Source organism: Carassius gibelio, chromosome B8, assembly GCF_023724105.1.
Source record: "Carassius gibelio isolate Cgi1373 ecotype wild population from Czech Republic chromosome B8, carGib1.2-hapl.c, whole genome shotgun sequence".
Lineage (NCBI taxonomy): Eukaryota > Metazoa > Chordata > Actinopteri > Cypriniformes > Cyprinidae > Carassius > Carassius gibelio.
Genome location: NC_068403.1, coordinates 23,885,511 through 23,903,545, shown reverse-complemented (window position 1 = coordinate 23,903,545; position 18,035 = coordinate 23,885,511). Strand labels below are relative to the sequence as shown.

The 18,035-nt window shown below is 36.0% G+C and overlaps 1 protein-coding gene across 1 annotated transcript; it reads right to left on the bottom strand.

Moving 5' to 3' along the window:
- Positions 1 to 7,596: 7,596 nt before the first annotated feature.
- On the bottom strand, positions 7,597 to 15,829 carry gins4 (GINS complex subunit 4 (Sld5 homolog)). Its single transcript, XM_052562498.1, has 7 exons — positions 15,531 to 15,829; positions 14,419 to 14,505; positions 13,993 to 14,106; positions 11,773 to 11,870; positions 11,497 to 11,585; positions 8,576 to 8,666; positions 7,597 to 8,231 (listed from the first exon to the last, which is right to left on the bottom strand). The coding sequence occupies exons 1-7, from the start codon at positions 15,615 to 15,617 to the stop codon at positions 8,135 to 8,137; spliced, it is 663 nt and encodes a 220-aa protein (XP_052418458.1). The 5' UTR covers positions 15,618 to 15,829; the 3' UTR covers positions 7,597 to 8,134.
- Between the last annotated feature and the right edge of the window lie 2,206 nt (positions 15,830 to 18,035).

Below are 18,035 nucleotides of genomic sequence, written 5' to 3'. Positions count from 1 at the left end.
TCCATCGTGACGAATTAAATTATTTTTAAGGTGTAAATACACCATGTACATTATTATATCTTATTACAGTGCAAAACATCACTTTAAAAAAAATATATATATATTTTAAATTTTTAAAATCATCTATTTTCTCTGTGTCTGTGTGTGTGTGTGTGTGTATATATATATATATATATATACACAAAAATAGTTTTCTGAATAAAGAAAAATGTAGTGACATGGTTCATTTACTATACATAATGAGTGGCACTTGTGCAATTTTTTACTACTTCTGACAAATCTGGATGGACAGTAATGATATTTCTATTTGATGCAATTTATGTAACACAGTGAAATTAACATAATTATGCCTTAGGATGATGGGAAAAAGCATGAAATTTCCTCAAGGCCATCTACCCAAACAACCCAGTGAGCATGCTTTTTCAGCTCATTAGGCTTTCATTCTTCATGCTTGAGCTTGTTTTACAAAGAGAGAAAATAACCATAGCTGCCATATCAGGTCTGTAGTATGGCACGTAGCATGAATGTGGTTTGAACTCGTGCCAATTGGTCTCTCAAAAACAGAAATGGCAAGCTGACTCAGTGTCAGTTTGCTTAACAAATTCTAGTTAGTAGTAGCAAAAATAACTTGGTAGTGAGAAGCAGTGCGAATGTCAGAATATGAATATACCATTCAAGGCACTAAATACATTTTAAGTCCAAGTCTATGCTTAAACTCATGCTTACAGAAGTTTAGTTTAAGTCCACAGGGCCAAAAATGCCCATATGTCCAATTTTATATTTATTAAATGAATACTAAATAGCGGATCTGGACCTAAACATTGCACACTTGGTGTACGGTGGTGGAAACGCATAATAATGATTTTGGCAGAAATGCTCTTTTAAATGCATCCCACTGCGATGACTTCAAGTGGATCTGTGGGGTTCAGAGAAAGACAAAATATCCAAGACCAGTGTTTCCAATCCATTTTGGTCTCATGCACTCATCAGCGAGACTCAAGAACCCCTTCATCATCACCAAACCAAAAACATGTTCATATTAACTCATAATCGATATCATTTAGCATCAGTAACACCATTATAATACTCATTACTGCAATGATTCACTTTTGAACTGAAACTTAAGAACAGAATCCCACTTTGTAACTGCGTTTAGTTTAATAGCGAAATCCATGATATTTCGGGGAGAGCAGAAGCAATGTTTTATATGTCAGTAATGCAAGTTTAGATGTCTCATTTGTTTCCTGATTATCGGTCGATGTGTGCTTCCTGTGCTTCATAACAAAAGACTTCACTTTTCATTCCAGTATTTGTACAATGCATTAGCCAATAGCTGGATAGTTTGTGAAAACAGATGAACAGTTCTCTATGATTTCTGCCAGGACTGATGATGGACAGTGTGGGCTTCCTGCCGCTCTCAGGGTTAAGGAAGTCACTGTGAAATCGGAAGCTGTGACAGAGGCCAATAAGCTATCATCAAGTTTACAAAAAACCCACATTACCAAGAATTATGTTAATTGACGTCAATGAACTCTGGGCGTGACTGTCTGACAAAAAGTAAAATTTTACAGCATCTTTTGAAGGGAAAGTTAACAGAAAAAAAAATTGTTACATGTCATTCAAAACCCGTATTAAAGGTTTTTTTCTCAAAACAATCAAAGGCGGTGTTGTTCTAGATCTTGTAATGGACTCCATTGAATTTCACATTTAACATTTTTCATAAAGATTTGGAATGACATCTAAATTAAATTAAAGTTTATTTGTATTGTGCTTTTTACAATATAAATCATTGCAAAGCAACTTTACAGAAAATTTTATTTCTACAATATTTAGTAGTAGCTTATCAGTGGTGACTGTCAGTTTGTGCGCATATGACAGGAATTTTCAGAAAAATTAATACAAGATGTAGTCATCCAGAAGATAAACATTATTAACAGCAATTATTATATGATGCAATAACACTTGTAGCAATATTTGTTTGTTTTGTATGTTGTTTCAGGGTTAGCATCATCTGAGGTCCTCTGAAGGGTCAGCGTCATCTCTTCTCAGGTGTTCTGGATCCAGACTGGAGCTTGTGGCAAAACAGAGAAACAAATAGAGACATAATTAGCGTAGCTGCTGTTCCAAACAAGTAAAATTAATTAGTTTAACCCACTAATGCGCATTTGCATGAATGAATGCTTGGTGAAAGAGATGTGTTTTTAATCTAGATTAAAAAGATGGGGCAGCTGTGGCTAGAGAGCCGGAATGGTTACCAGAAGCTCTTTAGAAGCTTTTTAGATAAGTAATATCTCGGTCTCTTCCGAATTTAATAGGAGAAAATTATTGGTCATCCGTCTTTAAAATTTGATTTAGAAGTTTCATCTGGTATCATTGAGATGTATAGTTGAGTATCATCAGCATAACAGTGGAAACGAATCCCGTGTTTTTTTTTATGATATTACCAAGGGGCAACATGTATATTGAAAATAGCAGAGGGCCTGGGACAGATCCTTGTGGCACTCCATATTTTACTGGTGATAAATGAGATGACTCCACATTTAAATAAACAAAATGGTAGTGATCAGACAGGTAGGATCTAAACCATCTTAAAGCCTGCCCTTGAATACCTGTATAGTTTTGTAATCTATCTATGAGTATGTCATTACTAACACTAAGATCAAGCAAAACTAGCAATGAGATGCAGCCTTGGTCTGACACAAGAAGCAATTCATTTGTAATTTTAAAGGGGGGGTGAAATGCTTGTTTTCACTCAATATCCTGTTAATCTTGAGTACCTATAGAGTAGTACTGCATCCTTCATAACTCCAAAAAGTCTTTAGTTTTATTATATTCATAAGAGAAAGATATTCTGTACCGATTTTTCCCGGAAAAACACAACCGGCTGGAGGCGTGACGTGTGGGCGGAGCTAAAGAATCACAAGCGCCAGTAGGCTTTTGCGTTGAGAGCATGTGGAAGCTGTGACATTACCGTGAGGGAAAAAACATCATCCAAAACAAACCATGGCTTACAGTCAGATTCAGCCGTTTATTTATGATCCAGAATCAGATCCCGAGGCTGAAACTGAACGAGAGCAGCATCAGCAACGACTTCGCTCCGAGCGGGGCTCGAACCCGGGTCTCCGGCATGGGAGGCGGACACACTAACAAGGAGGCAGTGATATTTTAAGCAGTTTTACTCACCGCCTGCGGTTCCAACACACGATCGTGACCCTTTTTCATTGGGATTGCATCATCCTTAAGAAATAAACGATACGCAAATCCGTCGTCAAACTGGGCCTTGTTTGTAAAACAAGCATCTTCGAAATGCAGGGAACAAACACAAACACTTGCACAACTCCGTTGATGCTCTGTAAAAATAAACTCCATCCACTGGTCCCTTAATGCTGTTTCTCTTTTGGTAATCTGTGCAGGGTTGTCTTGCCCTGGCAACCAAAAACACACTCCTTTTGTGACATTTCGCGACGCTCTCGCTCTGATCAGTGAAATGTCTGTGCTGTGCTCTGCTATACGGGAGCGCGCGCTCTTCCGGCAGACGTGCCCTCAGGACCCATATAAGGAAATTCCGCTCCATCTAACGTCACACAGAGCCATACTCGAAAAAAACTTTCCGAAACTTGTGACAAACCGGAAGGAGTATTTTGGGAAAAAAAACTTAATTTCTGAAACTTTGTCCATGTTTAGCATGGGAATCCAACTCTATAACAGTGTAAAAAACTCAGTATGCATGAAATAGCATTTCACTCCCTCGCCTTTAACAAGTGCAGTTTCTGTGCTATTGTGGGGCTTGAAACCTAACTGAAATTATTCATACAGATAATTTTTTTGGAGGAAGGAGCACAACTGAGCAGACACAACTTTTCCTAAAATTTTAGACATAAATGGAAGATTTGAAATAGGCCTATAATTTGCCAGTTCACTAGGATCTAGTTGTGATATCTTAAAAAGAGGCTTAATAACCGCCAGCTTAAATGGTTTTGGGATGTGACATAAAAGATAACGACGAATTAATAAAATTGAGAAGCGGTTCTTCGGCTACAGGTTATAACTCTTTCATTAATTTAGTGGGTACAGGATCTAATAAACATGTTGTTGGTTTAGATGCAGTGATAAGTTTATTTAGCTCTTCCTGTCCTATAGTTGTAAAGCATTGCAGTTTATCTTTGGGTGCGATGAATGAAACTGAAGTATTAGACGCTGTTGAATTTACATTTGTTATTGTATTTCTGATGTTATCTATTTTATCAGTGAAGAAATTCATAAAATTCAATGCTATTAAACGTTGATGCAATATTTGAATCAGGTGGCATCTGGTCATTTGTTAATCTAGCAACTGTGCTAAATAAAAACATTGGATTGTTCTGGTTATTTTCAATGAATTTTATATGCTCGCCGCTGGCAGTTTTTAGAGCCTGTCTATAGCTGGACATACTGTTTTTCCACGCAATTCTAAAAACTTCCAATTTAGTTTTTCTCCATTTGCATTCAAGACTATTTGTTTCTTTATTGAGAGAGTGAGTATTACTGTTATACCATGGCACAGTACGTTTTTCTCTAAAGCTTTTTCAGTTTGATGGGGGCAACAGTTTCTAATGTATTAGAGAAAGTAGTGCCCATGTTGTCAGTCATTTCGTCTAATTCATGTGTATTTTTGGGTACAAATAGCAGTTGAGATAGATCAGGCAGGATATTTGTGAATCGGTCTTCTTTGGTGGCTGGAGCAATAGTTCTTCCCAGACGGTAACGCTGAGCCATATAGTTAATATCAGTGATACGCGGCATGCACGATACAAGGAAATGGTCTGTAACATCATCACTTTGAGGTACAATATCTATATCAAGGAGATCAATTCCATGTGATATAATTAATTTAGTGTATGATTAAGACAATGAGTGGGCCCGGTGACATTTTGCTTGACTCCAAAAGAGTTTATTAGGTCATAAACGCAGGTCCTAATGCATCATTTGTGTTATTAATGTGAATATTAAAATCTCCCATGATTAGCGCTTTATCAACTGTAACCAAAAGGTCTGAGAGGAAATCTGCAAAATCTTTTAGGAATTCAGCATACGGCCCTGGTGGTCTATACACAGTAGCCAGAGCAAGAGACACAATAGATTTCTTTTGCATATCTGACAGGGTAACATCCTGTTTTCTGGGTAAAATTGAAAATATCACTATATATTGTTGCAACACCAACGCCACAACCAGTCTCAATTAGACTCATTTAGAGCAATATAATCATTTGGTTTTAGCCAAATTTCAGTCAAGCAGAGTACATCAAAACTATTAGCTGTGATCATTTAATTTACAATACCTGCTTTGGGTGGGAGTGATATAATGTTTACGAGCCAAAACTAAAAAAAAGAAAAGTTTTTGTTCATTTTATTTTATGTTTCTGGTTTAATCACGACAAGATTTTTTCTTAATATTTTTAATAATAGATTGTCTTAATAGATAGGACAGCACAAGTACTTCTATCATTTGTGTGTGTAGAACAAAAGTCATCATAATAGTTATTTGAGAATTGTCTTACTAGTCACATGGAGCGAAGTGTCCTGGAGATGTTGTCAGAGAGAAGCTCCGCTCCGACTCTGCTGGGGTGCAGGCCATCAGCGCGAAACAGCCTAGGACGCTCCCAGAGAAGATTCCAATTATTAACAAATAGCAGTTTCTGTTCTTTACACCATGACAATAACCATTAAAGTTACTACTTAACCTTTCGTGTCCTCCTCGTCGTTTTTTCTTCAGTAGAACAGTAGAAGATTTTTATCGGAAACCACAGTCCTTGGTTATTGATAAATACAAGTAAATGGCTACCTAATGATATATTGAGGTCTAATGAAGTGAAATGATAAGTTTGTGCAAGAAAGTGAACATTTACAACAGTATTACCCATAATTCAGAGCCTAATGCAAACAGTCCGTTCTGGGATTTTGCACAAGGGCAAATAAGTTTGGTTGCTTTCCAGTTGGTCTTTCAAATTCGCCATATTGAGCAAAAGAAAGCTACTTGGATGTGAACTGTGCTTCATACATCGCTACACTATTGACAATGGACCTTTTTTTGCAAAATAGCATCGACTGAAGATTGTGTTACACCAGTGATCTGTTAAAGTATTGTAACAACCGGTTTCTACTGCATTACAGGTGTCGTTTACACATGCTTCAGTTGTTAGCTGGCCACATTTCCAGGATTCAGAGGCTAATCTTGTTGTGAATCAGAATTTTAGTTGAGATTCCAGTCTGATTTTACCGGTATTTAGTGAATCACACATTTCGTAATACTGGAACTACAATGAAAATACTTTTAATGTTGGTTCAAGCCTGTAGACAGAAGTTTCAACACGTGAAGCTGCCACATAACCACAGGTGTATAATTCACGTAAACGCCGAGGAATGATCTTGTACACAACACCAGAGGGTCAACCCAGGATATGGAGCAATAGGTTTGTTTCTCAAGGTGGAATAGGAGTGAGATTAAGCAATGTAATCAGTAGAGTCAGGTCACAATGTGAACGCAGGGCGTACGTGTGATTTTATTAGAACTGATGGCACTTGTTGATTGAAAATTTTATATTGAATAAATAGTTTTAACTCATAATTTTGGGCCCACTAAAATCTGGGCATTTTAATCCTAACACCTGGCATATGAAGAAACGAAAATATGTTTGTTTGTTTTTAATCTGGCTTTTATGGCACATAAGAAAATATAGAGCTAATGGTGTTTTATTCAGAGGCCCAAACTGCAAAAATATGCAATTTGGTGTACACATTATTTATAGGACCAAAAAATTAAATATTGTGGTAGCTTTTGTAACAGTATAAGAGACTGCGTACAATAAAAGGCATAAAAATAACCCCTCTACATTGCCCAATTTGAGGTACTTTCAATTATGTGATCAAACACATAATATAATGCAAAACAGTGATTGAGAGATTAACAAATCCTCAGAAGCCTGGTGAATCATAGTCAAGATTTTTTCTAAAAATTAATGTATTCATAATCAAGTTAACCTCATAACCAAGTTAAGTGCTCATCCTGAAATATTATTAATAATATAAAAGTATTTCTTCCGGTTTTGATCATGTAGGTAAATTAGAGAACATCGAAACATATGCATCTAACATGATACACTAGGCTTTATAGTGTTATTCATAACAATATTAGAAATACTGTTTTATAGTCTTCCTGAAATTGAACTTTTAAACTGTAAGGCTCTTAAAAAGGTGGTACATATCAAAACAAACATGAAAATGCTGATTCTTTTTTAAAAACAGAAACTCTTTGAAAATATAAATGTTGGCATGAGAACAGAATGACAGAATTTTGATTTAGAAACACAAAAAAACTGATTTTACTGAATAACTCCTGTAATAAAATACAAGATAGACATGCCTGACCCGGTTTATGTTCAAGTATGTCGCTATAAATTAGTTTTTCGGGAAACCGAGGAACAAAATTATTTTATGTGGTAACTGACATTATGCCATATATCCTGTGGACAAACTTAAGAGTTTAACATGCAAGACAGCTAGATATAACACACTACAAAACATGCAGCAGGCAACACAATAAAAAACAGGACCAAATAGAAACATAAATAATACAAATTTATTCCATTACCACCAGCAAAAACCCAATGACCATTTAAACGACCAAATACGCCCAAACCAACAACTTCCCTCTTACAGAGAAAACCACAGCTTCCGTTTCAGAGCAAGAGTGTCAGGTTCACCAGTTTCTGATCAGACTGCAATAACTGAGCTGTAAATAAGTGATGAAATTTTGCTGGACATCAACAAATTAAAAACAATCCAGATGAACGTCCTATCTGTGTTTGGTTACATATCCATTTTCCGGAATACTTTAAAGATTGTTAGCATTTTCTTTTCTTTTTTAACTCAATAATAATAATAATAATAATCCATACTGCTTTTAATTCAGTTTCATGATGAGAATTAAGCATTTTAAGATATAAATGCTTTTGGATTCAAAGATATGGATGTGTTCAAGGTGTTGAGAGGCTGACAGATGTTAACAGCTGGCTATTTAGCATGCAAGGATAAAGTACACAGGCAATCTGTTCCTCTGTGGTGTCTTCATTCAGTTCCTGAGGCTCTCTCTGCAGGTTTAAATGAGTTGCACTGCACCGCTGGCCACTAGAGGCGCTATAGTACGGTAACGCATCAGGTGCTGCGAACCTTCATCCAAGTCCACAACGTACTCCCTGAGAGAGACAACAGCAAAGATGTCCAAATAAATACGGTTTAGGAATAGATTTATGAATTCGCTTGAATTTGCTCATTAAAATGAACAGCAATGCTGCCCCTATAGGACATTGTAAATTTTGATTAAAAAAACCAAGGCATTTTATTAAGTATCATTCAGTTTATTGATAGGTTATGAGACAACCAACATTGTTCCAGAAACTATTGGCCTCCCACACCACATCCTAACTAGGCTGTAACCTGATTACTGGATTATCAGATTAGTGGTCATCAACCAGTATGGGTTTGATGGATTCCCAAACTTAGTGTGTGACTGGTTTGAGCTGAACGAAAATGGCCTTACCTCTGCTCATCGGTCTCAGGCTCCACCAGGATATTCTCCTGCCTCTCTTTCACTCTCAAGAAGACAAACGAGTCCAGACACGGCTCAGGAACTTCACACAAACAAACAAACCCATACACCAATTAAACAACAACCAGTATGAAAGGTATGAAAAGTATGAAAGACGTCATCAGAATAGTCCATCTGCCATCAGTGGTTCAACTGTAACGTTATGAAGCAACTAGAATACTTTTTGGATGTGAAGAAAAGTTTGTTTTTTCAATTCAGCTTAAATTTTCATTTTTCAATCAATAAACCGCTTGAATATTTGATTTAACGCCCCTGTCTGCTGATTGGTCAGCCGAAGATCAAACCGTGCAGTCATCAGTTCTTCCGCAGTATCATGCATCTTTCACTGCTGCAGTTGTACGGATTAATAACCCATTTTATTGCAACTACATTTTTCTAAGCAAACAGTCTAACACAACTCGTACCGGGGAAGAGTCTAGACAGGGCTTTCTTCTGTGTAGACCAGCAGTTCTTAAAGTGATAGGGGTCCCCGAAATAATTAGCTATAGTCTAAAGTTTCCAGACTGTAAAGTCACTATTTTATCATAATGAATTAACATATGCCTACTGTGATTTATTGCAAAGTGACTTATATGATGCATTTAAAATGTCAAATAATCGAAATCAGGGGTGCCGAACCCTGTAGCTGGAGATAAACCTTCCTGCAGAGTTCAGCTCTAATCCTGATCAAACTGAGCCAACTAATTAGGGTCTGAAGGAGCACTTGATGATGACAGACAGCTGTGTTTGATCAGGGTTGTAACTGAACTTTGCAGGAAGGTAGATCTTCAGGAACAGGGTTGGTCACCCCTGATCTAAATTATGCCTTATAAAAGACAAGTATTCGCTGTGGTTCATGTTTGTGGCATGCGCCAGAAAGATGCTCGAGGAGACTGAGACCCATGCGCTAAAGCACCGCATTCTGTCTGCAGATTGAGTTTATTTAACCTATCGTAATTTAACCTATCGTAATTTATTGGAACTGTGTGAACTGGAGTGACTTCTCACCTTGATGTTGTTCTAAAGGCTTATTACTTAACACAAAAATGTCCTGCTCGCACTTGCCAATTTAATTAATAATCAAATAATCTGATGCATCTCATTGCGTATACAATTCTATTATCATTTTATTTCCTTTTTTGTTGGTGTTTAAAATATTTCTGCTGCATGATACTGCGGAAGAACTGAGGACTGCATGATTTGATCTCAAGATGACCAATCAGCAGAAAGGAGCGTTCAATTCCCGCCCATGTGTAGAAATCATATATCCAAGCTGTGTATTCATTTTTCTACCCCTGAACGAAAAACTAAAATTTAAGCTGAATTCTTGCTTTTCATTAAAATTATCAGATGATACACAGATTCAGGTGCACTATTCTGACGATGTTTTACATATACTTTTCTGGACCTTGACAGTAGAGCTGTGCTATATGGACAAAAAAATTTCATAAAAAATAAAATCATAATTCCATTGATCAAATAATTTCCAAAAGAAAAATCAATTAGAGCTTTATGAAAAAGTTGTAACATGTCTCTAGAACAGACATAAGTCAAAATAATCACTAAGTAAAGGTGTGACAAAATGTCTAGACATGGCAAAAAATCCTGTGTCCAGGGATTTATTTATTTTTTTGCAATGCATTGGTCATAGAGCCTCGGGTGTTGAAATAGATTTGTTGCACAATGTTCACACGTACTCCGTCTGCAGTGCGTCTACAGTATGTGCATGTGTTGCAGAACCAGCATTGACTCCTGGTCTGCGGCTGTTTACCACAAAAACATTTATCCATTATTTTGATTTCAAATCCAAACGTTATATATATTTAAAAAAAAAGCTTTTTCAGCATTATGATTCTATTTGATCACAGTACAATTTTACAATCTTTCATAGACACCTTTAAACTCAAATATATTGCCTTGTATATCTAAAAGTGCACTTTTCCTTGTTTTAAATATAGCCAAAATCCATGTGTTGACTGTGAAACAGTAGACATTAATTAAATGCATTTATAGTGTAATCCATGTTTGGCGTGCTGCATTCTGATTGGTTCGTATAACATACTGTGGGAGGTCAGGGGCATGGATAAAAATAAGCTATAAAGTAATTTAGAAATCCTGCATGCTCAAATCACGATTTTAGGACAATTCCTATTAATCACACAGCACTACTTGACAGTGTAAGTTACTTGGCAGTCTATGGGACAGTCACAAGCCTCCTGGTTTTCATCCAAAATATCAAATTGTGTTCTGAAGACGAACAAAGCTTTTACAGGTTTGGAGCGACATGGGGCTAAGTGATTCATGACAACATTTAAAGACTTTAAAGACTTCACTGTTTTACTTTTTTTATCCATTTAATGCATCCTTGCTGAATAAAATTATACATTTCTTTCAACAAAAAATTTAGTGTTCATGCTTTTCTGATACATTTCTTTATATAAATGCAGATGTGAATATATGCACACTCTGGACTGTTTAGACTCGATTAAGATGTAATCATCATCCAGGGGTTATAAAATATATTAATTTTATGTGACTGATCGGGCTGTGGAAACATCCTAGTTTTTCACTCTCAGAAAAAGCGGTCAAAAAGCTGTCACTGGAGTGCTACTCTTTCAAAAAGTACACCTTTGTACCTTATTTACCAGCTCAAAGTAGTGAAATGGTACGTACGACTAGTATCTTGAGGACAATAATGTGTGTGATTTTTTTTTTTTTTTATAATTGAGCACACCTTCTGGGAAACAACTTGCTGATCTTGACTTCTAGTATTTTCTGGCTAGTAACATTTTGAAAAATACACTAATAAATATACACCATACAAGAAAAAAGTAATGTTGGTTAACTATCTGTCTCTAGGAAATGTTTCTCACCAGCCTTCAGCATGTCAATGCTCTGCAGGTTCGGGGGCATGTGTTTCAGAGCCACGTTTCGGAGGTACACCTCTGTGTTGGCCAGATACCTAAACACACAACATATAAGGTTTGGAGACCACACACGTCACAATGTGCATTGTGTGAATTAGATGACACAAACACAGGCAAGAACAGTCATTCTCCTGGGGATTAAAAGACTGTTCTGGATCTGTTTGTACTTTAGCACATGGTCTCTCTGATACAGACAAGAGAAAGGATTCAGAGTGAACTCACTCTTTAGCGAAGGCAAACTCTTCAGGAGAAAGAAATGAAGGATCTCCATCAGCACGTGACTTCTCTTTCTCCAAAACATGAGGGAAAAACTTCTCTATCTGCAGATGAGACAACACCAATATATGAATATACAGGGTTCCCACACCTTGATTAACTTCAAATTCAAGGACTTTCTAGGTCCAATACCCTCAAATTGTGGGGACAGATTTCAAGAGAGAAAGAGGTTACATTGTGTTGTCTTGTAAGATACATTGTTACAGTTTTACAGTTGGGGCTGGGGTGTGGTTGGCTGGTGAAAATGTAATTTCCATACCTAAAATACATATTTTACAGTCACTATTATGCATATTTATCATAAACACAAGCCAGTGGCCCTCCTTCACAAAACTTAACATCTAGAACAGTTTTATCACAGGCAGAATGCAAAATGTTTCAATACATTTTAGTCAAATGCAATTAAATCTACATTTCAAACCTCTAACCAATGGGGAAAATCAACACATTAACAATTTAAAAGTAGCCATAGAAGAAAAAAAAGTGGACTTGGCGGGTTGAGGAGAGAGAGATGGCTGAGTTAGTTTTAATACTCTGCGTATTATAATGATTGCAGGGACACAAAAAAATCACGGGAGTGGGCAATAATGGTCAGGAATTCAGTGGGAGCGGGATTAAGAAAACAGTCCCTCACAGTGCTCGAATACAAAAAATAGGTCCAAAAAGAGGACATGTCCGGAAAATAGGAAATATGGTCACTCTAACATCATGGCAATGTACAACACAAAATACTACACGCGCAAACTCTTAACGTAATTCGTAAATGCGTGTAACTAATGTAAATCAAGCAAGCTTCTATGCATAGGCCACAAATTGTTGCCAAAATAACACATTAGCGGACCAGAGGGAATAATATGGAATTTAATCCAGAAAACTTCATGCACAAAATAAATTCAAGCACTTTCAAGGACCTGCATCAATGTATGTTTATTTTCTAAAACTTTGCAGTAGTGTTGGGCTATATGGTCATTTTTCAGATCGTCATATCCTCAGTCCATGAGATCGACGCTACACGATATTATCGTGCGTGTGTGGAGCAAGAGAGAGACTCTTTGCTCCTGTCATAGCATAACCGTTTGGTGTTTTAAACCATACATGTGCGCAAGAGAGAGCCTATGGAATCACCAATAATCAAAAATATATACTTTCAAACATACTGATAAATTAAAATTAAATATCAAAATACTGTATTTAAAACAGCTGGTTTATATATAGTTGGATGCAACTTCCATATCGCTCATCCTGTGACAAATTTGCCGCATCTGCGCACGGAAGTTAACAGTCTAAATGTTCTGCAGAATCAGTCAACGGTGAAAATCAATAGTAGATTTAAAGTTCAACAGTTTAACACGATTATTGTACATAAATGAACACATTAAATATAAAGTACTTTAAAACGGGTAAGTTCATATATTTGGAGTAAAGTTGAAATGAATTGCTGCATCAGTCATACAGCGCTCTGGCACGTGCACCTCATGACGAGACCGACGCACCGCCACAGAAACAAGAATGAGATGCACTCTAACATAACTGTGGCATTAAACTCAGTTAGTGAGGGCTTGTTTAAAATACTGCACATATATAATAAAAGATTACTTGTTAAAGTGCAATAAAATTCTTTATCTGCAGACGATGTATGGCTGTTTGTGGATGGAGACTTTGTAACGGCTGAAACTATGTATTTTACATGCATCACATTATAGTACGGTGTGCATGAAAATAACAAGGCGGCAGCGCGAACTTATCCATAGAAGGACTACGTGAGAACCACTATGGATAAATTCGCTCTGCCGCCTTGTTATTATTTTGTCTTTACTTGATTTGTAAGCCAAGAAAGAGTTAATCTCTCATGTTTGAGAAGAGCGCGTTTTCGTGTAGCGGCCATTAAATGTGTGGGACACCAACTCCTCGATTTCTATCTCTTTTATTTCATGGATTTAACGAGTTATCCGAGTCAAAGGGTTACAACTTCACCGACTACAGGCTCTAATCCTCTTTTGTGCTCGCGTGCGGTGTGTGTAATGTGAATTATAATATATCTGTAAGGACAGCTGGATATTTGACAGGGTCTAGATCATAACTGTGTCTGTGAGAAAGACACATATCACTTTAATGTGTGTAATATGTGGAGTTGAAGTCATGTAGTGGTAGTGGTGTTCAGGATACCTTCTGAAGTCTTGAGCGCAGGTAGCTGCTCAGAACGAAGCGGATGCGATCGATCTCCATGCGATGCACACTGGCCTTCACATCACCTTTCTTCACCCGCTGCAGATTTTCCTCCTGCGTAAACAAATATAAATGACTTACTGATAAGAAATTTAAATAAATGTATATAAAAATATATACATTTTATGTAACTGGCTGAGGAAATATTCTGGGGCGTTTTTCTCACTGTAAAAACTAATTAAAAGTATATTTAAATTACTTGTTCTAAAGTAATTTTGTGATTTTAGCATTATTGTGCATACATATATTGGGACACAAACCATTTAACAATTTAAGTAAATATGTGACTAAAAATTATTACAAATTTTATTTGTCAGCTACCTAAATATAACATGCAATGTTTGAGCAGAGAACACAGATCCATACCATGTGTGTGATCTGCTCCATCACACACTCCACCAACTCGGACTTGTTCTCCAACAGTTCTGGAGAAAACTTCTCATTCAGCCAAGCCTGAAACACATTCAAAAACACTGTTCCTCATATCATTTGTCTGCTCTGCATGAAGACTCATATTATAGACTTGATCTAATGCATGCATTCATTTTACACATGCACTGTTCCCATAATGTGCAGCACTTATTAAATACTAACAATACTAAAGTCTGAGCATAAAACACTAAGTTTCTAATTGCGAGTTTCTAATTGCAATTACAATTACTGATGCCACAATTACATAATCGTTCAAAGTGCACTTATATGTTATTCTGTGTCCCTAAGAGGTTTTTTTTTTCTTTTGGCATGTTATCTTAAGGGTTTTTCAATTGTTTTAATTTTAGTACATCATTATAATACCATTGTTTATATATATAAATAAATAAATAAATAATTTAAAGAAGCAACCAATCCAATGAATAGTTGACATTTGAGGCTTGACACTATAGAAAAGCACTGAAGTGTTTTCAGCTTGTTTATTTTCATAAAAAAATACGGCATGCAGTTGCATCAAACAAAGGTGTAAACATCATTCAGTGTAAATAGTGATAATCGTAATTAATAAATAAAATAAAATAATCAAAATTCATAAAAGGAATAATCGACAATTATAATTTTTGTCAAAATCGTGCAGCCCTATATTATACGGATTTCTGAAGGATCCTGTGACACTTAAGATTGGAGTAAATAATGATGTTGAAAGTATACAAAAATAAATAACACTTTGAATTATATGACTATAAAAATGGCTATTTCAAATCTTTTTTTTCCTGATCCCGAGACTTCATTAAAAACATAAAATGATAATGTTTACAGACGTTTGTACTGTAGTGACCACAAAATGTTAAGTTTAACGAGTTTGTGTGTCTTATCATAGTTTTGATTACGTCACTAGTCCTGTAGATATGTACAGATGTGTGCAAACTTCTGACTGTTAACGTTACTGTATACTTAGACTTTATTCGGTCGTTTCTCTCCGCTTCTTCGAGAGTGTATATGAAGATAGTGTTAGTGTCGGTTGGAGCTCGGGATAGATGTCTAACCTCCTCTAGTTTGGCGATGAGCTCGGCGGGGGTCATCAGCTCCTCCTGGCTCTCCTCTCCTCCGCTTAATTCACTGGCGTCTGCCATTCAAACACACTCAACACGACAAACAGACGCTGTAACAAGACAACTGTACAGGGAAGCAGCTCGGCGACTGGCACTCCGGACAATCAAACTTCACAAGAAATGCTAAACTAGATCCCAAACTCAGCGCTGTTTACATTCTCACGCGCGTTCACTACGGATCCTTCGGATGAGGAATTTCGCGCCAAAAAACCTACGACGTGTCGACTGTCATGACGTCAGCGCGTGCTCAAGCCGGTTAAAGTCGCGCTAGTCTGTGCAATGCGCACCAAAATAAAGCTGAGAAGAGAAGCTTACATCCAATCTTATAGAAAAACTCATAAATAAGTTGTAACTTTTATGATTGTAAAATTATTTTATGACTCTATGTTTATGATGTTTCTAATTTGTATTAATAGTATTATTTTAAATTATGTAAATATTTTTTAGTTTTTATGTATCCACCACATGTTCTTGTTCTAAAGTTTACGTGTCTCTTTTTATTGATATTGTTAATAAAACTAGAATTAAGAAAATTGAGCATAGAGACAATATAAAAGAAAATACACTTTTTTAGTGATATACTTGATATAATAATTATATATATATATATATATATACATACATATATATATATATATATATATACATACATACATATATATATACATACACACACACACATATATATATATATATATATATATATATATATATATATATATATATATATATATATATATATATATATACTTAGTGTATTTTTAATATAGTTAATAGTATTAATATATTAAAAGTTAACAATATCTAAATATTTAATATACACACTGGTAAAAAAAAAATGTATAGCCTTAATGCACTGTAAGTCGCTTTGGATAAAAGCGTCTGATAAATGTAAATGTGAATATAATTTAAGTTCTCAATCACCAAGATTTAGAGAATTCAGTTTCTGTGAAATTAGGTATATATAGTCATGCTATATATAAGAGGCTGTTTGAATAAGAATCTCAGTATTTGTGAATGTTTCATATTACGTTGTTCTCTGCAGCTTTGCTATTTTTCTTCTTTTCACTCTCCTCTTCTATTTTCCTCTTTCTTTATTACAGTGTACTGATGTTAGCTGCCTGATATTTTTCTCCAGTTCACATTCTGCACCAGTAATTGATTATAAAGGGGTCATATGATGTTGCTAAAAAGAACATTATGTTGTGTATTTGGTATAATGAAATGTGTTTATGTAGTTTAAGGTTAAAAAACACATTATTTCCCACATACTGTACATTATTGTTGCTCCTCTATGCGCCGTCTTTCTGAAACGCGTTGATCTGTACAAAACTAATCGTTCTGAAAAGCGAGATGTGCTCTGATTGGCTATCCAGTGTGTTGTGATTGGCCGAATACCTCAAGTGTGTGACGGAAATGTTACGCCCCTTACCATCCTTTAATATGTGTCCTGGTCAGAACCACTGGCGCGACAAGACAATAACAATGAAACCCATGACAAATGAGGCATTTGTTGCATCCATGGGACATAATGCCATTGTGTTGCGTTGCGCTACATCATGGTGCGCAAACATAAAACCATGTCTGCATTTGTGATCTGAGAAATAGTTAGAACAGCCGTCATTGTAGTCTTCTCTCCCAGGATCAGGAAATAGTCCTTCATAAAATGAGATGCACACATCTAAATATTTGGTTTGAACTGTTCTGCACAAGTATTGTAAATACAACTTATCCACTGATTTCTAGTTGTGTCCTTGAAGGCCAAACAAAGTAGATTCGCTTTCACAATGAAACACACAGCATCTCCACAACATCTGGGTGGTGTTATGCAAATCTTTACACACAGTGACACAGAGATGTGGGGGCGTATTAAAATGAGCCATTTTAGGAGGGCGTGGATGAGTCTTAACTTTTATAAAGAATATCTCTTTGGATCTGAGACTTTAGTCTTCGCAACTTTACAGATTTTCTTTATGCACCAAGAGCTTGTAACACTCCAAAGAGAAAGGACAAATTTTAATCACATCATATGACCCCTTTAACCAGTGTAAGGACTCTTGCGTCAGTCTCATTCCACAATTCTGTAATTTTGTAAACTCTATGTGTACACTGTGAATTGTGTGTAATCAGGAAATCATGTGTAAATGTGAACATTGTGAATTAGTGTATTACCACTTAGTGTGAACTAATTGTATTTTGTACATTTAAGAGGTTGTTTTAGACTATCTCCACGTGACTGTAACCCGAGATTACATTTTTGTTTATTGCTTATGTTGTTTTCTAAATAATAATATGACACTTTAATAATAAATTATTAAATAATTAAATGTTTTTTTATAGTATTAATAAAATACTTTAACATTTCTGATGAAATAAAAGTTACTATTTTTCTGTTTTCGTCAGACCGCTAGATGGCGTCATTGCGCTTTTCCCGCGGCG